This window comes from Amphiura filiformis, chromosome 8 (genome assembly GCF_039555335.1).
Source record: "Amphiura filiformis chromosome 8, Afil_fr2py, whole genome shotgun sequence".
Classification (NCBI taxonomy): Eukaryota; Metazoa; Echinodermata; class Ophiuroidea; order Amphilepidida; family Amphiuridae; genus Amphiura; species Amphiura filiformis.
Window position 1 is genome coordinate 57,101,026 of NC_092635.1, and position 24,477 is coordinate 57,125,502.

At 37.7% G+C, this 24,477-nt stretch overlaps 1 protein-coding gene across 2 annotated transcripts; it reads right to left on the reverse strand.

The window, feature by feature from the left end:
* Positions 1-996: 996 nt before the first annotated feature.
* On the reverse strand, positions 997-23,737 carry LOC140159267 (protein SET-like). 2 transcript variants are annotated; one of them, XM_072182682.1, is made up of 7 exons: positions 23,086-23,737; positions 15,036-15,225; positions 13,577-13,740; positions 11,558-11,631; positions 8,107-8,216; positions 6,442-6,486; positions 997-5,297 (listed from the first exon to the last, which is right to left on the reverse strand). In XM_072182682.1, the coding sequence occupies exons 1-7, from the start codon at positions 23,437-23,439 to the stop codon at positions 5,191-5,193; spliced, it is 1,044 nt and encodes a 347-aa protein (XP_072038783.1). In that variant the 5' UTR covers positions 23,440-23,737; the 3' UTR covers positions 997-5,190. The 2 variants fall into 2 exon arrangements, with proteins under 2 accessions (XP_072038783.1, XP_072038782.1); XM_072182681.1 differs by having other exon boundaries at positions 8,092-8,216.
* Between the last annotated feature and the right edge of the window lie 740 nt (positions 23,738-24,477).

The window sequence follows — 24,477 nt, forward strand, 5'->3', positions numbered from 1 at the left end:
CGATTTCAGAACAAAAGTGATGTGTGTTTAAAGTATAATTCACACCACCTGTAGATAACATAAAATGTTAAATCGACCAGCATGTTCATAGCCTTTTTAATGTAAATATAACGGTAGAAATTCAACCATGCACTTCTATGCAGCGGTGTACTGGTGTCATGTTACTCACACTGCTTACTGCTGCACAGTTAAGGTTGGTCTGAACCCTGGAATTATGAAAACTTTCGGGCCTCATAACTGCTAAATTATTAGTCTAAAGAATATAAAAGTATACATTTTTAGAATGGAAATGACTTGATGAATTCATCTGTGAGGCCCAATTTGGGCCAAAATGCTCATTTTGGAGAAAATCCTAAAAACGGTTTTTTGGCCCAAATTTTTTAGTAACGTAACAAAAAAATTGTTTGGCCAAAAAATTTTTTATTGATTTTTAAAAACTAGATAAAAATATCTAGGGAGCGTTTTTTCATTTTTTTGAATTTTGACCAACTTCACCAAAAATATTTGAAATTTGGGCTAAAATCAGGCTTTTTTATGATTTTTTGAAAATTTTGCATTTTTGACCATTTTTGGTGCAAATTTCTCAAAGTTGGTCAAAATTCAAAAAATAAAAAACGCTCCCTAGATATTTTTATCTAGTTTTTAAAAATTAATAAAAAATTTTTTTGGCTCAACAATTTTTTTGTTACGCTGTACTTAAAATTTGGGCCAAAAAAACCCGCTTTTTGGGATTTTCTCCAAAATGAGAATTTTGGCCCAAATTGGACCTCACAGATGAATTCAGCAAGTCATTTCCAGTCTAAAATGTATACTTTTATATTCTTTAGACTAATAATTTAGCAGTTATGAAGCCCGAAAGTTTCCATAATTCCAGGGTTAAGACCACCCTTAACCCAGTGCATGGGGTGTTGGGTAGTACTTAAATCATCCTCTGGCTTTTATCCTATCTTAATTCAAAATAAACGCACTTCAAAATAAACACACTTCAAACACAGCTTTTACATAAACATTTTTTTTCTGTTATCAGAACAAACATTCCCACATTTTGTTGAAATTCTACATGAAATACTGGCAGAAAGAATCCTATTACATTACACATGTATTATTTCACAACTACATTACATTATACAAAACATATAAGGTATCAAAGATAGTGTGCATTGTTTTGACATCATCACCAAATTTGTTTTTCGAAATGGGATAAAGGGAAAAAAAATATACAAATGCTTGAAAATAATCACAAGAATATTAATTCTACTACTTTCTGTCTGGGTAATAATGATAAAAAATAAACACTTCACTAGGGTCTACATACTGCATATTCCATGTATCATATAAACTATTCTCCCTGTGGTAAACGAGGAAAGAAATTGTTTGGAATTTGTAATGTATACACAAATTCTGATTTGTTTGCACTACTAATTACTCACCAATACTTAAGTATACCATTTTCCACCTTGATGTTGCAGTTACGTCAGTCCGCATTTCATTGGGTGCAACTACAAATCGCTAGTGTTTGCTCAAAGCGATGGTATGTACATGCATGCGCTTAAAGACGCTGCATAGATGCGCGCACGAAACAGTTGCTTCAATACATTGATGTCACTGCCACATCAGGGTGAGAAATGGTATAGCAACATTATGTCCCTTCTACTGATACCTTGACCGATACATCCCTAAGTCTGTATTGGACTGCGAGAGCAATTGGAGTCAATTATACTTCTGAAAATTGTGACCCCAAAGTATACCAAAATGCCCGAAAATGCACCCCAAATCTACCGCACATCCCTATGCCCACCCTTCTACTAAGACCCCCGATTGAACCTGGCACCAGTCTCAAAAAAATTATTGAATACCTCTTCAAAAACACGCATCCTAGTTGAAGCAAATAGTAACTCCTTTGTGAAGAGAGAACAGGACATCCAAAATGATTTCACAAAGATAATGAAACAAAAAATTCATTATATTTAAAAGAAAACTGGTAGCCATGTGTAAAATTAACTACACAATGATCATATTATTTACACAATTTGGATTTATTAGCAACTACTAGTAACTACATGTGTAACCTACAACAATTAGCTGTATTATCCAACAAATAGTACATTTTATTTCAAATGTACACTGTTTGGTAAGAAAATATGCCTTGCGTCTTTCTTAGAAGTCTGTACCTCCTTGTATAACAAGATACATATAATGCCTCATTATTGTATAGCAAGCTTACAGTCGGTCTACTCTGAAGTACTCCGACGCGGACACACACATTGTGCCGACTTTGAAGGCACACGTACCTTGGCAGAGACGCAGCACTGCACACTGTTTACACGCTGTATACACGTGAGTTGTCACTTTGTACTTCAGAGTGGACAAACATGTATGAGTGGTTCTAATTTTCCACCCATTTCACAGTTTGGGGGCTCATTTTATTCAGTTGTGAATGAAGACTTATGAAAAGCAAGGGTCAAAAATGTTTTCATGGCCTTCTGAAATTATCTGCAAAAATAAACTGCCCGATATACATTGTACAGCACTCCCATTTCTTCAATCTTAAGATACATTCCATAATAAGGTCTTTAGATCTTTTATGAGTTCCACACAAATGAAATCAAACAAGTTTGTTGTGTTATAATTCAATGTACAATTATTTGTTTTACTTTTTTTTGTGAACACTTAAAGTATGTTGAATCTAGATCACTAGTATTCATACAGTACCGTAGCAAGTGTGGAAAATACATGTGATTCTGTTACAAAACAGGCCAATTTGACTGATTTTGCCGCTACATGTATGTCATTTTATGCACAACTCGTACTCAAACAGTACTCAACACAGGACTGTAACAACTTTTTTTAAGAAAGCATGTCCATGAAATTATACAGTTTTGCCAAAAGCAGGGCTACACTTCTAGCATGAAATGAAAAGATTCTTGCAAATAGAAGCCCTGCATGTGATGCAGTTACTCGCCAATATCTCGAATATACACAACAGTTCATTCCACAGAAAAAATGAAATGTGTACTATACACGTAGACTGATTCCAACAATTTATTGAATAGACACTATTTCAAATTCTTTGTTGAAGTATCATGCAGGAATACAGATTTGCAAGAATCGATTCTCAAAAGATAATTTGATATTTGAGTCAAAAACGCAATTGTCTCAGCAGAAAAGCGCCCATAAAATAGTACACAATAAATTCCCATCAACACTGATCTTGAAGCTTCAGCGAGATGCAATAGAAATGACAATTTCTTATGGTTATCTCAAAATTAGGTTTTCGGACCAAACAACCAATTTTGCTGTACAAAAGTCCATACCTCATTTTCTTTATTCAATTAAAGTTGTTTTGAATTGAAAGTATTATTCTTGAATGTCGACACGCGTATGTTCAAATACAGTTACTTGTGACACATGAATTGATAATATCATTTGGTCCCAAAGATATATACATGCAAACTTCCACCAGTATCCATGAAGTCATGTTTTATACCATATACCATTATTGTGAAAATATCGTCTTGTTTCTCTTTATGTACTGCCATTTACAGAGCCATTCAGTCATTCCCTGCTCCATCAAGTGGCAGTTAGCATAAACAAGTTCAGTTTGGTCATGACAGCAGACACTTATTTTCTAACAAATTGCGAAGAATTCATAAACGTACAGCATGATTCAACATGATTGCTTAATGCTTATATGCTTGTAACATGGATGGTTTCCAAATTTGGCTACCATGTTTATGCAAGAATAAAAGTATGATATTTGTTTGTTAAATGTTTGTCCATTACCAATTATTTTCATCTCTACGTATGGTTGTCCCACAAATTGTGATTAAGGGTGATGCAGGCATATTACTGAATGGCTCTATAATCAAACAATTATTTGATTAGTTTCGAGTCAAATCCCAGTTATTGTTACCAACACATATTCTATTCGGATTAACTACCATAGCAATAGATGAATACAATTTTTGAATAGATCGCCCTGCACAATAAGCATGTTGCACTCATCATCTGTGTATGTCTGCAATCATAGATTGAATACAATACTGCTCTCTTCAAAGATACTAATCTTACAGGTGCAAGTGATTAGCATTTCTTTGACATCTATGGCTCGATGCATAGGTACCGCGTGAACGTTGTAGTGCAGGGCGATCTATTCAAAAATTGTATTCATCTATTGCTATGGTAATTAATCCTGTTACATCATCACTTCTACAGCAAATTAGGGAGGGGTAGAAATGATTGAAAACTAGCCGGATTGCTCTAAAAGTACAATTGAAATTATGACTATATGCATAAGTAAACTATAGCAACTGAGTTTGCTTGCTTAATTAACAGGTAAATACTGTCAAGTGGATCTGGATTTGATTGCATGAGAAGGGCTGTTGTCCCTGCACTGGTGGGACAACAGCTTGTGACATCGGCTGCACATTGAATCCACATCTACATCTCGACTCAATGTTGTCGTTGGTTAATGAACATTGGGAAAATTCCTGATGGGCTATGGTAGTCAAAGATCAGTTGGTTGGTAGCAGGAAATGAGATTGAAAGAAGCAGCATTGTATTTGGAATACACCAATTGTAAAGAGCCTAAAATTGGGAGGAAAATGTAACAAATTTGGGTGGATTGGAGCCAATGTGACATCCACTCCTGTGTTGGATAATGCAACAGCACTAGATAGAAAGAGTCACATTTTGGAAGGAAAGAGCACCCAATTTGGGTGGATTTATGCCAGTTTTGTATCCACTCTTGTGTAATTAGATGACAGCTTGGTCAGTTTGATTTTCCTGGCCCGCTATGATAAGCCAGATCTCCCAAGCCACCGTGATGCATCGGTCTGACAGCAGCAAACACACCAACAGGAGATAAACCACAGAGTCAATGACATATATTATCAACATCAATGTCCCTGAATCAGATTCCCTTTGTATTTGATATCGATCATTAAGCGCTGATAGCTAGCACACCACTTCCAAAACGTATTCAGTTGAAGGTGGATATTAAAACCATGTATTATAACAAATATTTACAACACAAAATAGGTGCCTTGGTGCCAAAACTACCAGACTCTCTAAAGCAAGAGAGACAGGTACCCATATAACCATCACAATACCATGGTGGATATAGGTTGTTTGGAGAATTAGCATAACCAATTTGAATAATCAGTTCCAGTAATTTGATTGGCTGTTGATCTATGGCGCTGAAGCTTTTGAATCGTCGTCTTCTCCTTCTTCAGCTTCATCTCCTTCTTCTAAATCTTCATCACCTTCTTCTCCTTCTAAGTCTTCTTCCTCCTCTTCTGTAAAATATGACAAATTATACATGAATGTTATATAAAGCTGAATTTATACTCGATCATCGAGCAATTGCGATGCACCGCTTTTGGAAAGTGATGGGCAATTGCCGAATTTTGCGATGCATCACTCGTCACTTTTGCATTTTTATACTTATCACGGCGATAGCGATTGCAGACGACAATTAAAATATTCTAAATGACACAAAATACATTTTTAGAACATTCAATGCTGTCAATAATGACTGTTTTGAATTAATTCATCAACGAAAGTTAATCCAGTTGATTAGGAAGTGATTGGTTGATGCAAACATGTGTCAAGCGATATCTCTCGAAAGTTGAGATTTCGTCAACTTGCAAAAGTGACATCATTTTTGCCTTGGCGATTTGTATTGCTTGATCGGCTTGAAGCTCTGAAAACGAAAGTAAACACTGAGCATGCATGAGAATCCCTTTTCTGCAAAAGCAATCGAGTATAAATTCAGCTTAACAGTTGCTCTATGAGTCAAATGGACTATTTCATTAGAAATCCCAAACACCTGTGGAAGACATGGCCTTAATCGCCCACACAGGGGGTGTGTATTTCAAATGGAATCAACCATTCAGGCAACCTCATTTGAAATTCACACAGATTTGTTGGCAAATGGAAAGGAAATAAGGAAGGAAGGAATAAAGACAATATGGTATATCAGGGCTCAAAATAGATGGAGGCAAAGGACAATTTCCAAAAATTGCCCTCTAAAATTAAATTATTGTGGTGATTTGTAATAGAAGGTAGTCTCTGAAAGAAAACAATTTTGAGGCTTAATTGTGGCTCAAAATTAAATGGGGATTTAGAGTATTTAGCCACGGAAATTCTAAAAGCAGCCCACAAAAGTTAAGTTACTGGGCAATTTTTGTCAAAAGGGGCCCTCAAAATAACAAAAGTATTTTAAGGCCTGGTCTATATCACTCATCCAATTCATCATAACTCTGGATCTCAGGAACGAAAACAAGCACTGACATTATTTCCTGAAACCGCTTTCCCTATACTTTAATTATTATACAGGGAAAATCCAAGCAAAATTTCCCGAAATCAGGAAATTTCCTGAAGATTTACATCCCTGTGGGTCTTATAATTGGGATATACAAATTTAGCATAAATTATTACCTTCTAAGACGGCATCATCACCAAGTTCATCATCATCATCATCACCTGCAAAGGAAAGAGAAAGAGTTGTATATTTTTGTTTCAATGCAGTGATAGGTTTCTGATTTGGAGTGTTCTGCCCAAACAGGCACGGTAAAATTTAACTGGGAAAGACATCAAGAGAATTTTATGCTTTAAAATTAACCACTGTAATCACAAACTGACTTTCAATGCACTCAATACCCACATACTCTCACTGATTCATTCATTCATTCACTCACTCACTCGACCAGGCAGTCAATCAACCAATCACCAGAGATGCAAGTGGGGTCTGTCAAAATTTCCTCAACATGTGAATAGTAGAAATTGTGAAAAGGTAAAGCCCAAAATTGGCGAATAGGCTACGGCAGGGTTTAAATTGATATTGCACTTCATTGCGTTTGAGTGAATGTAACACTAGTGGGGTGGGGGTGAGTGGGTATTGAGTGCAGTGAGCGGGGGATCACATTTAAAGTGCAATAAAAAATATGTAGCATCGATGCTTTAAAGTGACAGATAAATCATTAAAAAGGGTATTTTTCAAATGAACTATAAGCATTTTTCAGTTTCCACATGATATACCAAAACTTGTGTGAAAACAATTAAGAAATTAATAATTGCAATGAATTTGCTGCGATTTGGAAGTGAAACGACAAAATTGCATAGCCATACAGGTTCCGCTCACCTGAAGTGAGTGGTGGTCAGCGTGTGTCATGGATCGAAAAGAACCAGCACTGACCGCGGTCTGTTCAATTGGGAGTGCATCATGCAAGGTTGATCCTCATTTTTTTAAGGTGGTTTTAAATGCAAATTAAAGATCTATGGATCGTTTTCATCTTTGGCACTGAAGAAGATAATAATTTTTTTTTAAATTCGGCAGTGTTTTCAGCACCCTACCTCCTCTGATTATTGCTCTCCAGGGACCGAGAAATTTCAGACCTGGATACTGCCCTCATACGGTTGAAATTGCGCATGTCCAAATAAATATTGGAATGGTGTCAAATCGTTCAAGAACATCACAAATGACCTCTGTTGATTTTCCCGGAAAAAGTTTGTAAGTAATATGGAATCTGTGGCCAAAAAAGGAAAATTTCACTTTGACCCCCCAGGGGGAATTCCACTGGGATTTTTTTTACGGGAAAATCAGTGGAGATGCGCAGGAACATGACTCAACATATGAGTACACTTTTATTGGGATAAATGAAGTGATTTGCGAAAAAACAGGAAAAAACTTTCAATGTGATTGGTCAGAAGCCAATAGCGACTGTTTGGTTACCATGGCGATTGTATTACCTTCATAACATGGCCAACATATCCCTACATAAGTACAAACTCACTTGAGATTGTATCATGAAAGGTTTTGGAGATATTTGCAAAAATGTTGGAATTCATGATTTCCCTAAACCTTGCCTTTAACACCACCTTAAATGTACACTGTTCTGTAAGTGATGCTGCAACTTTTCTTTGAATCACACCAATTCATTCAGCCATTAATTTCTTAATTATTCCAATTCTTTTTATAATTAAAAAAAATAGGGGTGTGACACCCCAAATTTTAGATGTGTTAGTAGGAAGGGTTAATATGATGTGATATGACGATGTGGTGATGGAACATAACCCCACACCACTCACCAAGTTCTTCAATACCTTCTTCTTCATCATCCTCATCCTCTTCGCCGTCTTCATCCAGCACCACGACGTTTTCATCGTCATCTTCCTCGTCATCGTAGTCGTCTTCGTCGTCTAAGTCTTCATCACTGTGGGTGAAAAAAAATCATATATGAGTGGATATTACAAGTCAATACAAGTGGATATATGCGAGTCTATAAAACCCCTCACAGCCGGTGATTGGCTAGTGGCACGTAAAAGGGAGGTTGATTTATCTGATAAAAGGAATCACAGTAAAATGGCAAATGATGTCGGTACTTTTACAAGGTAAAACTAGATGGACCGCGGTTCTCGGATGTCGCGGTTTTTGACGCACAGCGTCGACCGTGATGCCTCCACCAAAGGGAGTGATGTGGAATTCATAAGTTGATACAAAGCTTCAAGCCTAAAAGAGGAGACTGAATTTGACCTTAGATGACACCTGGATGACCCCAAAACAACCTTTCAATGACTCCTGGGTGACCCCAAAATGACCGCCCAAAAATTTGGCTCTAAATGTTGACTGTAACTCACCAAGTTTCATGCCCATAATGTAATTATACTAATTTGACCTCAGATGACCCCTGGTGACCCCAAAATGACCTTCCAAAAATTTGGCTCTAAATGTTAACTGTACCCACCAAGTTTCATGCCCATACGATAGTTTTTACTAATTTGACCTCAGATGACCCCTGGTGACCCCAAAATGACCTTCCAAAAAATTGGTTCTAAATGATGACTGTACCCACCAAGTTTCATGCCCATGACAGTTTTTACTAATTTGACCTCAGATGACCCCTGGATGACCTCAGATGACCCCAAAATGACCTTCCAAACATTTGGCTCTGAATATTGACTGTACCCACCAAATTTCATGCCCATACGACAGTTTTTACTAATTTGACCTCAGATGACCCCTGGGTGACACTGGATGACCCCAAAATGACCTTCAAAAAATTAGGCTCTGAATGTTGACTGTACCCTCCCAAGTTTCATGCCCATATGACACTTTTTACTAATTTGACCTCAGATGCCCCCTGGGTGACCCCAAAATGACCTTCAAAAAATTTGGCTCTAAATGTTGACTGTACCTACCATTTTTGCTCATTTGACCTCAGATGACCCCTGCATGACCTCAGGAGACCTTGACCCACTAACCAATAAACTTGTTCTGTCTGGGGTCAAGATGCACCCACCCACCAAGTTTGAGGAACGTGCGACCCCCAGTCTCCGAGAAAAGAGGTAAATAAGGAAAATGGGCCCTCTGACCTCAAATGACCTTTTACCTCAGTATATGACCTTGAACCTCACCCAAAAAAAAGTAGCCAGAGTTTTTGACCATGACCCACCTATCCTGAAAATCTGAAGTCAATCCGCCCATCCATGCCCGAGATATCGCATCCGGATGGAAGCACGAAAGGACGGACATTGCAAAAACAGTATGCCTCGCGGTGGAGGCATAAAAAGCAAAGTTTCTAGGCATTGTTGACATGATGCCTTCGGAAAGAAAGTTTCCTACAGTGGAAACTCGTTAATACGAGATCGCTTAATGCAAGAAACCGCTTACTACGAACAGTCACACATGGTCCCGATTTCCCCCTATTATTTACTGTACAAAAGAAACTGTTTAATACGAGGTAAATAACACAAAATCCGCATAATACGAGCACTTACTGTGAGTCGAAGCTTTTGTTTTCTATTGTTTTTACAACGGATAAAACGAGCTAATTTCTCAAGGTGGATTTTTGATGTAAATCATGTCAGGAGTTGACAAAATATTCGCTCGAAAAGTGACGTAAACTCAAAGCACGACTTTGAATGCAACTGCACTTTTGTACGTACAAATCAGTGCAAGGAGAACCAGGCTATGGCAAAAGGATCTCCGAGTACACTCGCGCCACAGTCTTTCAGAAAATAGATAAAAAAAATAATTAAAGATTTCAAAAGAAGCAAATTAGCTAAATACTAAATTTAATATCATTAATCAGTTTTTATCAGTATTTACAGCAAATAATTAATCGATTTTTATTCGTATGAAGATAAACTTGCCGTCAAATCCCCCAAAACTCCCATACAGTACTTAGCGGGGCGGGGCTATTCTTAATGAGCTCATGTCAAAACCTTAGCAACCATCATAACAATGAGGATTCCCTTTCCTATTTTTAGCTTTTATAAAATCGTGTCATGACGAAATTTGCCATATAAGGTGTCAATATTGCTGACGTCAATATCGACTAGCCAATCACAAACTCGAAGTCCGCCCTGGATCGCAAAGTGGGAAACCCTTCATGTTATTTACACACATGGTAAAAGTGGGGAAAATCCCGACACTGCCGTATAATTGTTTATTATTTTGTTAACAATAATCAGCTTGAGAAATCATCTAAATTACATCAGAAAATGCCTCATACCGAAAATCAAAACGGAATATTGGCCTATAATAACGATCGAGGGAATTTGGAACTGTGACATTGCTCGGCAGCTGTCACAAATCTAGTATGAAGTTTCGCTCGTATAGTCTCACTGTGCTGACTTCTGCAGGCTTAAACACACGCAATCTATGCCTTCCGACACATTTTTGGCACCTGACTTTTAAAACGAACTCTGCTTAATACGAGCTAAACATGCCGGCCCCGGCGATCTCGTAATAACGAGTTTCCACTGTATTACTAAAGTTCTAACTTTTGGGATGTTTTGTATGTTTGAAGGTGCAAAACTAACCATATGACACACTGTTTCAATCATCATATAAATAAACTATTGAACTGAGTTTGATCGACAGGTGACAATAGTCACTTTCTCACCTCTACCATTTGTCATTCAAATACATACCTTAGTGGAATAAAATTGCATTGTGCCTATTAAGGTATCAAAGTATACAGAGTAAAATTCTTTGATCTATTGATTAATTACTTTATTATGCAATTTAGTTTTAGTGTCTTTAAGGGGGTACTACACCCCTGTGGTAAATTTGTGACTATTTTTGCATTTTTCTCATAACACACTGGTAACAAAAGTTATACATATTATTGGGGCAAGGAATCCAATTACTACACTGAAATTTCAGTGACTCAAGACCAGCGGTTCAGTATATATGATAGGAAACGAGGTACATCCTAGCGGTACCTTATTTCTGATCATAAATAACAAACCGCTTGTCTTTGGTCACTGAAATTCCAGTGTAGTAATTGGATTCCTTGCCCCTATAATATACATAACTTTTGTTACCACTGTGTTATTAGTTTTTGAGAAAAATGCAAAAATAGACACACATTTATCGAGGGGTGTAGCACCCCCTTAAGGTATCAAAGTATGCAAAGCAAAATTCTCCATCAATTGACTACTTTATTTTGCAATTTAGTTTTAGTGTCTTTAAGATATTGCCTTTGTGTGCAGAATATGATTGTTGCATGCAAACTATGAACTTTGTTCTTGGGAATGAGAGTCCTACCTGTCTAATTTGACACCATTCTCTGGCACCAAGTAGTACTGCAGGGGATTGGGCCACATATCATCTTTGATCACCTGTAACAACAAAACCCGAACAAATTGTTAACAAGTAGATTGTAAAAAAAACATGTTTTTGCCTGTTTTAAACTAGCAAAAATGGCAAAAATTCTCATAAAAAGTCACACAAATATTAAAAATCAACACAGAAAGCTCATTTATAAATAGTAACACAAAACTTTTAATACATCATTCAACATATTTTTTTGTCTCATCAAGTCCTTAAAATGAAAAAGTTTTGAATTTGATATATGCCACATTTCAGTTTAAAAAATTCACTTGAGCAATGAATATGCATGCCTTTAATTTCTCATTTAAATCTCTCTTTGACCTCATACCTTTTACCTCATACCACCTGGCATCACATGGTATATGTATATGGCTCAAAATAAGCTAAGGTGTCATAAAAGTGTAACACACAATTATTTTTCCAGCTCTTTTCTTTTGGTCTCCAACCAGGTTTAAATTATAGTATGCACATATATCGCTCATAATACACTAAAAGAAAGATAAGTTATAGACCATTTACTTCACAAATTTAATTTTCTAGCCCTTTTTATGTGACGTTATATTTGACAGACACAATTTTGATGATTTTCTGCAATCAAATAAAAATGTATAAAGTATTACATAAGGTATTTTGTGGTTATTTAGGTGTAGGACCTACAGCAACTGATTGTGGAAAAAAATGTGTCCAAATATTACAATAAGGAGGATAAATTGTTATAAATAAAATATGTGTGTCTGTCAAGCCATAACATACGCAAGATGTCTGTCAAATGTAACATACAGAATAATAATTTGGCAAAAACAGTAGTTCAAGATGGGAAATTGAATAAAGATCATAAATCACATGTTTTAAAACACTTTTATAAACTCTAAACTATCATCATAATGTGAACATCAAGTGATTTTTAATTTTTTAAACGTATTATGATGTTACTTTTGACAGACACATACAAATCTTATGTATGTTACTTATGCATACAAATGTTTGACAGACAACACTTAACAATGGATTGTGTCATCAAAAAGCTTCTCCTCACAAAGTGATAGTGCCACAAAGCTAGGTGGAGCTAAATGCTATGTCATGTAGCATAATTAGCTGTATCACCCTAGTTTAGCAGGAATTACAGCACCGTCTTGCGTATGTTACTATTTGACAGACATTTCAAGAAAAATTTTAAAATTGTTATATGTTCAAAAAGATGGCAGCCACTTACAAATTGATTATAATATGGAGAAATGAAGTTATTTACAATAGATTTACCCTTTAGTTTATGCTTCAAGTCTTTGTTTATAAAAAACTGAGGGACTTCAAAATCAATCAAAAGTTTGACAGACAATAGTAACATACGCAAGGCAAACTTTTAAAGCCTTTTTTTGATCTGTTAACTTATAATTCATAATGCCTCTTTCTGTTTTTTTGATTGGTTTACTGCACCATTTTGGGAAACAGGTCACATGAATTTCTATAAGGATCCATAAAAAAATTAAAAGCTGTTGAAAAAAGGCGTCTCTTGGCATGTTGTAAAATAAAAGTGTAAAAATAGGCATTTTTACAGCTATTTTTTATTTTTTTTATTATTTAGAGTGAAAGGATTTTACTTAAATTGTGTATGCTATGTCTTTACTACCTAAACTTGCCACTAAACTAGCAAATATTCCATTTCTATAATTATTATTTTAAAAAAAAGATGTCAAAATATATGGCTATAATATGACACCTTAGCATATTTTGAGCCATATGATGATATTTCTGGAAATCAGAAAATGCTCTGAGCATGTGGGAAAATAGAATATTATAAAATTGTACACCCCACCTCGGAATATATATATCACTAGCAAGACCCCCCTTTATGGCTAAAGCCATGAAAAAGGAATATTGAGAGTCCTGAAGTTTATCAAAAATATAATAATCAAATTTGTGTTTCCTCCCCCAAGTTAAAATGCCATAACCCACCTCTGCAATTTCATCATTTGCTGGATCTGTGTGGTCTGCAAACCAACTGAAGAAGCTTTCACCATCAAATGTTCTTTTCCTGCCCTTTACCATTCCTTTGTTCTTTGTTGTGAGGTCCATGTTTGGTTTCCATTTGATGGGTGTGGACTGACTAGCTGGTTCACCTGGTTGATGGATCAAAAGAGCCATATCATCATCATTTAAAGGCCATGTTTGTAAGACCACTGGGTAATAATATACATTGAAGCACTTGGATTTCTAATTATTCAGATAGAAAGGTTAATTTCCCTTCAAATATATATACCTTCCCCAAACGCAGTCTCTTGCCAAATGTATATGTGTATCTTTTTCTTAGTGCTGATTTTTGAAATTCATTGGAATGTTTGAAGGGAACTTCATCACATCAGAACAGCCGATTAGTCTGATAAGGGTTAAAGTTAAGGTTTAGGACATTTTAGGTTAGGATTAGCAGGGACCAGTGTTCGAAATACGCACTAAATCCTCTTGTACAAAAAATCACTGGGGACAACCATATTGAGCTAGATGTACTTATCCCATGGACAACCACTATATATTTTACCTCCAAAATCCCGATTTATAAAATATAAAACTTGACATTAAATTTTGACTTTTGAATTCATGTTTGATTGTAATATATCTTTAAGCGAGATCTATATAGACCTCACTGCTAGCACATAGTATAATATGATGTGATGTCCACTTGTTCAGCATGTCCAGTTCTGAATATTTTTAATTAAACCATTTCACTGAGTTACCCAATGGTGGCAATGCTTGAGATCTGCATGATCAGAATTGCGAACTTTGACCTATAGGTCCGTATGCACAAAGAGTTAGACCAGGTCTAAAGTTAGACCTGGTCTAAGTGGAAGTTAGTTCGATGAGGAATAGTCCTTTACTATTATTTCCTTCCAATAGTAGCTAGCAAATTCTAAAGATTTTAAGGGGGTACTACACCCCTGCCCAAATTTGTGCCTATTTTTGCATTTTTCTTTAAAATTACAGCGCATTGGGGACAAGTAAGATATGTATATTATAGGGGCAAGGACTACAACTACTGCACTGGAAATTTTATTTCAGCACGGACAACAGTTGTGGAGTTACAGTCAAAAATGAGGGAAAACCAATATTTGATCAATAAATCAATAACTACTTGCTTTGAATTTTCAGTACAGTAGTTGCAGTCCGTGCCCCTATAATATACATATCTTACTTGTCATCAATGTGCTATAATTTTTGAGAAAAATGCAAAAATAGGCATAAAATTGGCCAGGGGTGTAGTACCCCCTTAATACAAAGTTCAACAATAATACAAAATAACTTAAGCAAATGTAAAGGAAAATGTCCTTTCACCTGAGAGTAAATTCCACTTAGACCAGGTCTAACTTTAGACCCGGTCTAAATCTTTTGTGCATACCAGCCATAACCTTTGTATACCTACCTGTTGTGCTGAGATGAAATTCTTTGTAGATGATGTCATTACCAAAGAATGGATTTTCATTGAAGACAAATTTGATTCTGTACCCTGACTTGATGTCTTCAAACTCCTCTACTTCTATCCTCTTGCAATAATGGAGGCATTCCTCATCTTCCTCTGACAGTCTGGCAGACATCTGTGGGTGATTTATAAACTGATGGCAAGAAATGTTAAGGAATTTACACCAGAAAATTGTTTTTTGTTGACAAGGAGCAGTCTTCAGTGAACGGCTCTTTTTAGAGCCACCAAACCTAACCTTTAAATTTTGCAGATAGGCGAGGTCTGCTTGTTTTCTGTAGACAAGGGGCAGTCTTCAGCAGTAAACGGCTCTTTTCAGAGCCACCAAACCTTTAAATTTAGCAGATAGGCTAGATCTGCTTGTTTTCTGTAGACAAGGGAGTCTCCAGTGAACGGCTCTTTTCAGAGCCACCAAAGCCTTTAAAATAATAGGCGAGATCTGCTTGTTCTGTGTTGACAAGGGGCAGTCTTCAGTGAACAGCTCTTTTCAGAGCCATCATTAGGCAAGGGGCGGCCTACATGTACGTGTCTCATTCTTAGGTACTTTGTCCTGAAGAAGTCTGAGCTACTCCTGACGAAAGCTTGACAGTCCTAAACTTGTCCAACGGCGAACCCACTAATTGTTACACCAGAAATCTAGGTTTTAAGATTCCACCCTGTTATTAGCAGTATACATAGCTAGCACCACTACCTCAAGGCCCCCTACATTGTAGATCCTTCCTTAGTGTACATGTATACATGTTCTTTAAACTTAAAAGGAGCAACTTTGGATCCATAGCATTATCCCCCAAACTTAGTAAAAAAAGTTGAGATTTTTATACAATGTACGATCAGAAACCTAGGACTACGATACATCATCATGTTTGTGTAAATTTCCTTGCATATTCAGTCTCTTGACAAAGATATCACCTTTTCTGTCTGTTGACACTACTTGACAGACGGATAATACAACCATTCCAGAAAGCTTCATTTCATTAATTTTCATGCATAAATTCAAGATTAGTTTTATGTTGACTTACCAAGAATTTTCTAACCTACATCTGACTCTGTCCCTAAATTGGGAATCCAAACTGTTTCTGAAATTTATGCTAGCTCTGTCTAATATGATAGGGGAGACAGCCTATAACTGGTGGGGGAGACACAGCATGTCCCCACCATTGATGCCATGCCTGATGAGGTGTTAATAACCTCCCCCTCCCTCTGCATGTAAAACTCTGTTACATGTACAGTTACATGTACACATGATTAATAGAACCTTGGTACGGTACGGTACCAATTGTGTTTTAATGTACAAAATGTATGAAAGAATTGCAAGTGTGTACAAAACATATGCCTGCTTTTGCCTACAATTTTAATTATACTAGAGTACCTGCAGCTGTGAGGGCACTGTAGCTGTACGTGAGAGCACCACCAGCATCATATAGTGATATGACCTTTGACCTCGGTTGACCTCAATTGTATCTCGGGCATGTATTCCCCTCGTATCAAGGATTCCATCCACCAAGTTTGAGCCCGATCGGACAAAGTTTGAAATTTGACCCCTCCGTAATGACCTTTGACCCACGTTGACCTTGATTTTATTTTGGGCATGTAATCCCCTCGTATCAAGGATTCCACCCACCAATTTTGAGCCCGATCGGACAAAGTTTGAAATTTGACCCCTCCGTAATGACCTTTGACCTCGGTTGACCTCAATTTTATTTCACGCTTTATATTCCCCTTGTATCAAGGATTCCACCCACCAAATTTGGGCCCGATGGGACAAAGTTGAAAAATTTGACCTTTGACCTTGACCTCCGATGACCTTTCAAGCCACCCCATAAACGTGGAATGCCCGATACCTATCTATATCCGAAATATCGGAACGATGCGTCGAAGCGCGGCGAAACGCATAGCCGGATAGACAGACAGACAGAGCTCGCCCAATAGGGCAAAGTTTAAATTTAGCCCCTAGATGACCTTTGACCTCAGTTGACCTCAATTTTGTTTTGCACATATATTCCCCTCATATCAAGGATTCCACCCACCAAGTTTGAGCCCGATAGGACAAGGTTTGAAATCCATGACCTTTGACCTTTGACCTCAGATGACCTCCATATAATGTTTTTCATGCTCCCCTCATACGAAGGATTCTACCCACCAAGTTTGAGCCCGATCGGACAAAGTTTGGAATTTGACCCCTCCGTAATGACCTTTGACCTTGGTTGACCTCAATTTTATTTTGGGCATATATTCCCCTCGTATGAAGGATCCCACCCACCAAGTTTGGGCCCGATCGGACAAAGTTTGAAATCCATGACCTTTGACCTTGACCTCCAATGACCTTTAAAACTACCCGATAAACAGCGCATGCCCGGTACCCATCTATGTCTGAAATATGGGAACGATGCGTCGAAGCGCGGCGAAACGCAGAGCCGGACAGACAGACAGACACACAGAGCTCATTATTTTATTAGTACTAGTGCACCTGCGGCTATGAGAGCCCAGATGCTGTGAGAGCACTGGCATGATAGCGATACTGTTTGACCCCAGATGACCTTTGAACTTGGATGACCTTGGTGCAATTTTTTCATGCTCCCCTCAGTCATACTGAAGGATTCCACCTATCAAGTTTAAGCCCAATAGGGCAAAGTTTAAATTTAGCCCCTACATGACCTTTGACCTCGGTTGACCTCAATTTTGTTTGCGCATATATTCCCCTCGTAGCAAGGATTGCACCCACCAAGTTTGAACCCGATAGGACAAAGTTTGAAATCCATGACCTTTGACCTTTGACCTGGGATGACCTCCATATAATGTTTTTCATGCTCCCCTCATATGAAGGTTTCGACCCACCAAGTTTGAACCCGATCGGACAAAGTTTGCAATTTGACCCCTCCGTAATGACCTTTGACCTCGGTTGACCTCGCTTTTATTTTGGACATATATTTCCCTCCTATCAAGGATCCCACCCACCAAGTTTGGGCCCGATCGGACAAAGTTTGAAATCTGTGACCTTTGACCTTGACCTCCGATGACCTTCAAAACTACCCGGTAAACAGCGCATCGCCGGGTACCCATCTATGTCCGAAATATCGGAATGATCCGTCGAAGCGCGGAGAAACGCATTGCCATCGAACACACAGAGCTCATTATTTTCTTAATGCTAGTGCACCTGTAGCTTTGCAGCAATGCATTCTGGGTAGACATTACAGTGCATTTCAAATTGGGCAAACAGCCAAAAGCTGAATGAAACTTGTCCAGAGTTGCCCATTACACATCTTTGTATCCACTTGCTGCTGCTTTTGCTATCCAGTTGGGTATTTTCCCCCTAGATGACCTTTGACCTCGAGGGGCCCTTCAAAACCACCGGTTAACTTGCTTTTCCCGTCACCTATCCATATCCGAAATTTCGCTCGATGCGTCCGGGCCAGAACGCATAGCGGACAGACAGACAGATACACAGATAGAGACCGCTTATTATTTTATTAGTACTAGTGCACCTGCGGTTGTGAGAGCCCAGATGCTGTGAGAGCACTGGCATGATAGCGATACTGTTTGACCCCAGATGACCTTTGAACTCGTATGACCTTGGTGTAATTTTTTTCATGCTCCCCTCAGTCATACGAAGGATTCCACCTATCAAGTTTAAGCCCAATAGGGCAAAGTTTAAATTTAGCCCCTACATGACCTTTGACCTGGGTTGACCTCAATTTTATTTTATGCATATATTCCCCTCGTATCAAGGATTGCACCCACCAAGTTTGAACCCGATAGGACAAAGTTTGAAATCCATGACCTTTGACCTTTGACCTCGGAAGACCTCCATATAATGTTTTTCATGCTCCTCTCATACGAAGGTTTCTACCCACCAAGTTTGAGCCCGATCGGACAAAGTTTGAAATTTGACCCCCTCCGTAATGACCTTTGACCTCGGTTGACCTCGATTTTATTTCGCGCATTATATTCCCCTTCTACCAAGGATTCCACCCACCAAGTTTGGGCCCGATCGGACAAAGTTTGAAATTTTGACCTTTGACCTTGACCTCCGATGACCTTCAAAACTACATGACCAACATGCTTTTCCCGATACCTATCTATATGCGAAATTTCAGCGCGATGCGTCGAAGCACGGCGAAACGCATAGCCGGACAGACAGACAGACAGATAGATACACAGATACACAGATAGACAGATAGAGACCGCTTATTATTTTATTAGTATAGATAGATAGATTTTTCATTGCATCAAAATAAATCAATTGAGCAGCCCTCGAATTAAGGATCTGAAGGGGCACGACAACTTTTTTAGGGCAAATTGAAAATTGCCTCAGATTTTCACTGAAAAGGCAAGGCAGCACGGCAGTTTGTAATATTTCAAGAGGGCATCGTCATGATCATGGCAACTGTTGAAAATTTGAGAAGGGCACCAAGGCAATTTCTCAAAAGTGAAGAAAACACACACAAACATAGATAGATGATTTAAGAAATAAAGGGTAATGCATGATCCTTTACACGAAAATAATATGTCCGAGGCAGTAAAAGCGTAAATAATGGGTGAGGCGAGCCGAACCCATTATTTAAATGTTTTACTGCCGAGGACACATTATTTGATGTAAGGATAATGCTGTACCCTTTTTATTTCTATTCTATTACCACAAAATAGTGTGATTTAAAGAGAAAATATCAATTTTTTCCCCAAATATTTCAAGTTGTTTACCTCAAGGTGGAGCGCATAGCGTATGCACATTCCAATAACACAACCTAACATTCCATTCTCCCCTATAAGCAGGTATGTACATACAATAACACACCCCTGACATTCCATTTTCCCTACATAAGCAGGTGTGCTGTGCGCTTTGCTGTGCGCTGTGATGATAGAAGAACATAAAGTTCGTTGCCCTTGACACTTTATCGCCAATTAATGGTCTGTCACGTGATTGCTTTCAACAAATCACAGTGCGCGATTTTGAATAATGGGTCGTGGGGTAATAGAATTTATAATGAAGGGGCAGGGCTGGGGCACCGACGGCAACTTCATTAGAGGGCAAGGCAAGTGACTGCCTTGGGTAAAGGACATATTTTGAGGGCATTACGGCAGTGGGGATGGGCACCTACGGCAAAATGCCATGGGTGCCGTGGGTTAATTCGAGGCCTGCAATTGAGGAATTAGGCCTCATGTAGGGCTTGACCTATTTTGCCTAGTTTGGTCAAACCTATATCCATGGTCAAACTATACAATGCAGTACATTTTCTGAATCAAGACTAGACAAATGTACATCGATTAAATATTGTTTCTAATTAGCACAATCTCAATCTAAACATCGACTGTAGGCTATACATTGTAGCCATGCATTGGGTGTGGGGACAGAGTGAATTTTTTTTTTTTTTTTGAGGGGGGGGTGAGGGAGGGCAAAAGCTACACATTTAAAAAAAAAAAAGGGGAATTTTTCACAACTTTGGGTTTTTATGGGAGGAAGAAGAAAAAATCTGGGGGGTGTTGTTCAAATAACCCCTTCCCCCACTTAGTGCATACAGAATTTACTTTCAAAAATATTCTGAAAGATGTTTCATTTTAATTCTTTTCAGTTTTATTTATCATAAAGTTTATATTTAAATTCTTTCATTTAAAAAAAATTAAGTTTATAAATATATGATCTTTTGTACAATGTATCTCATTTGATATTTTGTATGAAGTACCGCTTGATAACCTACATGTAATAAATTTATATGATCTTTTGTATAGATCCTTAAAAATTCATTTGATATTTTTGTATAACGTATAGTCGTATACATCTCTTTGTAAACAAGTTTTAATTTTATATGTTACAATGTTATACATGTCCATAAAGTTGAATCTGAATCAATCAATTCATTCAGGATGTCGACCATGTGCACGAGTGTATATGTAGTGTGTGTTGTTGTCAGAACGAAACAAAAGGATTGATAATGGTAACGAGTTTGAAAATAGGCAGTTAGGGACCTTTTGGGGCGAGTAATTGTGCCAATAATGTTGCAACTCAACTGTTTCAGATGAAGAAGAAAATTGTTTGTTAAACGAGGATAAATTCTGCATCAATTTATGTTCTAAAATGGACAATGATGGTGCAGGGGATATTACAATGAAACCGAAGTGTTCTAGGGAGTAGGGGCGATGTTCAGTCAACAGAATTTGACAACTACATTGGTCACAAAAGGGTGGGGATTTGATTCCTGATAAAGGGTGTCTGGCTAAAAAAAAGCATGGATGGGGGGGGGGAAGGGTGAGGATTTGACCCTCTGACCATAATGAAAAAATCTGGTTGGTCATCTTATAATATTTAGGTGAAAATTTTTCAAGGCAAAACAATATCATTTTTTTTCCTTAAATTGGTTTTGGAGTGACCTAGAGCTAAATGCTACTACATTTGTAGGCTCGACCATTCAACATCACAAATGGAATTACAATATGATTAAGGGGGTACTACATGCACACCCCTGCCAAATTTTGTGCCTATTTTTGCATTTTTCTCAAAAATTAGAGGGCATTGGTGACAAGTAAGATGTATATTATAGGGGCAAGGACTACAACTACTGCACTGGAAATTGTATTTCAATACAGACAAGTGAGTTACAGTCAAAAATGAGGGAAACCAATATTTGATCAATAAATCAATAACTACTTGCCTTGAGTTGCTGAATTTTCAGTGCAGTAGTTGTAGTCCTTGCACCTATATACATATATTACTTGTCACCAATACGCTATAAGTTTTGAGAAAAATGCAAAAACAGGTACAAAATTGTCCAGGGGTGTAGTACCCCCTTAAGAAATGCACATTTTGCCCCATCTGTAATTTTTCCAACTTCCAATTCAGATAGAATAAGATTTTGATTCAACTTCTGTGGAGTTAAACTTGGACATAATCCTGCTCGGAGAACATGTTAAAAAGCAAGTGGAGGTCATTCAAGGTCAAAGGTTCATCTGTGGTCAAATTTTAAAATTGCTCCGATTGGGCTCTTGAAAATTTGGTGGAAATTAAACCTACCTGAGAAAGAAGTGGAAATTAAAGCTACCTGAGAAAGAGATGTTCAAACATGTTAAAAATCGAGCTGATGTCATTCAAGGTCAAAGGTCATCTGGGTCGGGATCAAATTATAAAATTGCTCAGATTGGGCTCTTGAAAATTTGGTGGACATCAAACCTACCTGAGAAAGGGAACATGTTAAAAATCAAGCGGATGTCATTCAAGGTCAAAGGTCATCTGGGATCAAATTATAAAATTGCTCCCATTGGGCTCTTGAAAATTTGGTGGACATTAAACCTACATGTACCTCTGAGAAAGAAGGGAACATATAATAAAAATCAAGCAGATATCATTCAAGGTCAAAGGTCATCTGGGATCAACTTTTTAAATTGCTCCGAATGGGCTCTTATAAATTTGGTGGACATTAAACCTACCCGAGAGTGAGAAAGAGGGGAACATTTTAAAAATCAAGCGGATATCATTCAAGGTCAAATGTCATCTGGGTCAAATTTTAAAATACATGTAGCTCCGACGATTAGGCTCATCATGAACGGACCTGATGAGGATTTTCTTGTGTGTGAAACCTAATAACTGGGAGATATTTACATAATATTCTGAATTTTATAAAAGGGGCTATAACCTATGAAGTAGACTCCCTAAATGACCCCTCCTGTAAAATGAAACTACCGCCGGTGCACATCTCGGCTCGGGTGTTTTTTACTGATACAATGAGCTTTTTTCTGATCTACCGAAAAGGCGAAATCTCAGTTTTGATGAAAAAAATAGGAAGGAGGCTGTCGATATTGTCACACTCACAGTCACACCATGGAGGGTCACAGACATGCACATTTATCATGTATTGTATTGTCATAAATTGTATAGGCCTACATCATCATCATGTAATATTTATTTAGTTTATATTTATATAAAATTCACACAACATTCATGTACATTACATACATGCTAAAAAACATAAAAAGTGAATAAAATTGATCCAACATGTCTAAAGGATACAGTGCAAACCCAGAAATTGGGAATCTTCTGAATGAGAGCATTCCGCCTGTCAAAATGTGGCTTCCTCAATTTGTTGAATTTCTGCTCCACTTTGAGAATTTCCTCACTTGCTTGCTCATTCAGAGCGTCGATTTCATTCTGGCATGAATCAATGTCCTCAAGAGTTATTTGAGTCTCTGGATTATCATCCAGATCTGTAAAGAGTCCTGGATTTGGTTTTACAGCAGCAGCTGCCGAATTCGACTCATTGTTGTCTCCTGCTGAACTCACCGGCGGCTCTGCTGCAATCGGTGGGTCCATTTTGCTTTGTTTCGCTGGTGTTGGACCGCTAGATGCACTCTCTGTTGCACTCATATTGCCTCACAAAACGCGCGATCTTGCGATGAAAAAAAGAAATCGGTTTACACAAAGACCACAATTAGGCCTACACTGATTTGACTCAACGCAACGTTGCTCAGGACGCCACAAAACTTTTCATAGATAGCGCCACTCACAAAACGTGTGACTACGTAGTAGGTGACCGCTGAACGCTTCGAGTAATCGCGTGTGTGGGAATTGCTAGCGCTTCTCAATCACTCAAATACCACGAACACAATCACACATGCTGTAAACGCTCACACGCATCTGAAATGTTCACGATGACTCACGCATTCACAAAGCTTTTCCTAAAACCATCTACGATTGGTTGAAATTTCACAACAACTCATTCATCGTGTGATATAGGTTGACCAATAAAAAAATGGCTTATATTATCCACCTGTCGTACTCTTAAACGGCCAAATTAAGCAAAAATATTGGATTTTAGTTAAATTTCTGGACGAAATCCTGTCTTATAGCGATTTTACTAAATATTCAAAAGCATTTCTGGGCATTATTTGAAGAGGAAAGGGGAGATATCAATGTTTCAAATCCAATCAATTATGTTAGGCTCTTTCACGTAATAGAAATTGAGGAAATCCCAAAAAATACAAATAATTGTTTGTTTTTGTTTTAGATTCTAGTAAAATTTCCTCTTGTATATTTTTAATTGATTTTTAAATTAAAAACATAAAAAATATAAATTTTGATTCAGACATTTTAATCGAAGGAAGACTATAATTTAATTGCAGTTATTGTCATCCGGGATCTTGAATTTTAGATAATAACGTCATGTAAGTGCGGCAAATGCAATTATTCGATGAAAATGGCTAATCGGGAAATTGTATTTACGAAACTCACCCTAAACGGGTTAAAAGGTCAAGAAACTCACCCTAAACGGGATAAAAGGTCAAGAAACTCACCATAAACGGGATAAAAGGTCAAGTAATTTTGTTCACTGCATTTTCAAATTTTAGTCCGATTTTTTTCCACAGTTTACCGTAGTGTTTGTTTGTGGCGTAGCTTGGGGCCGGT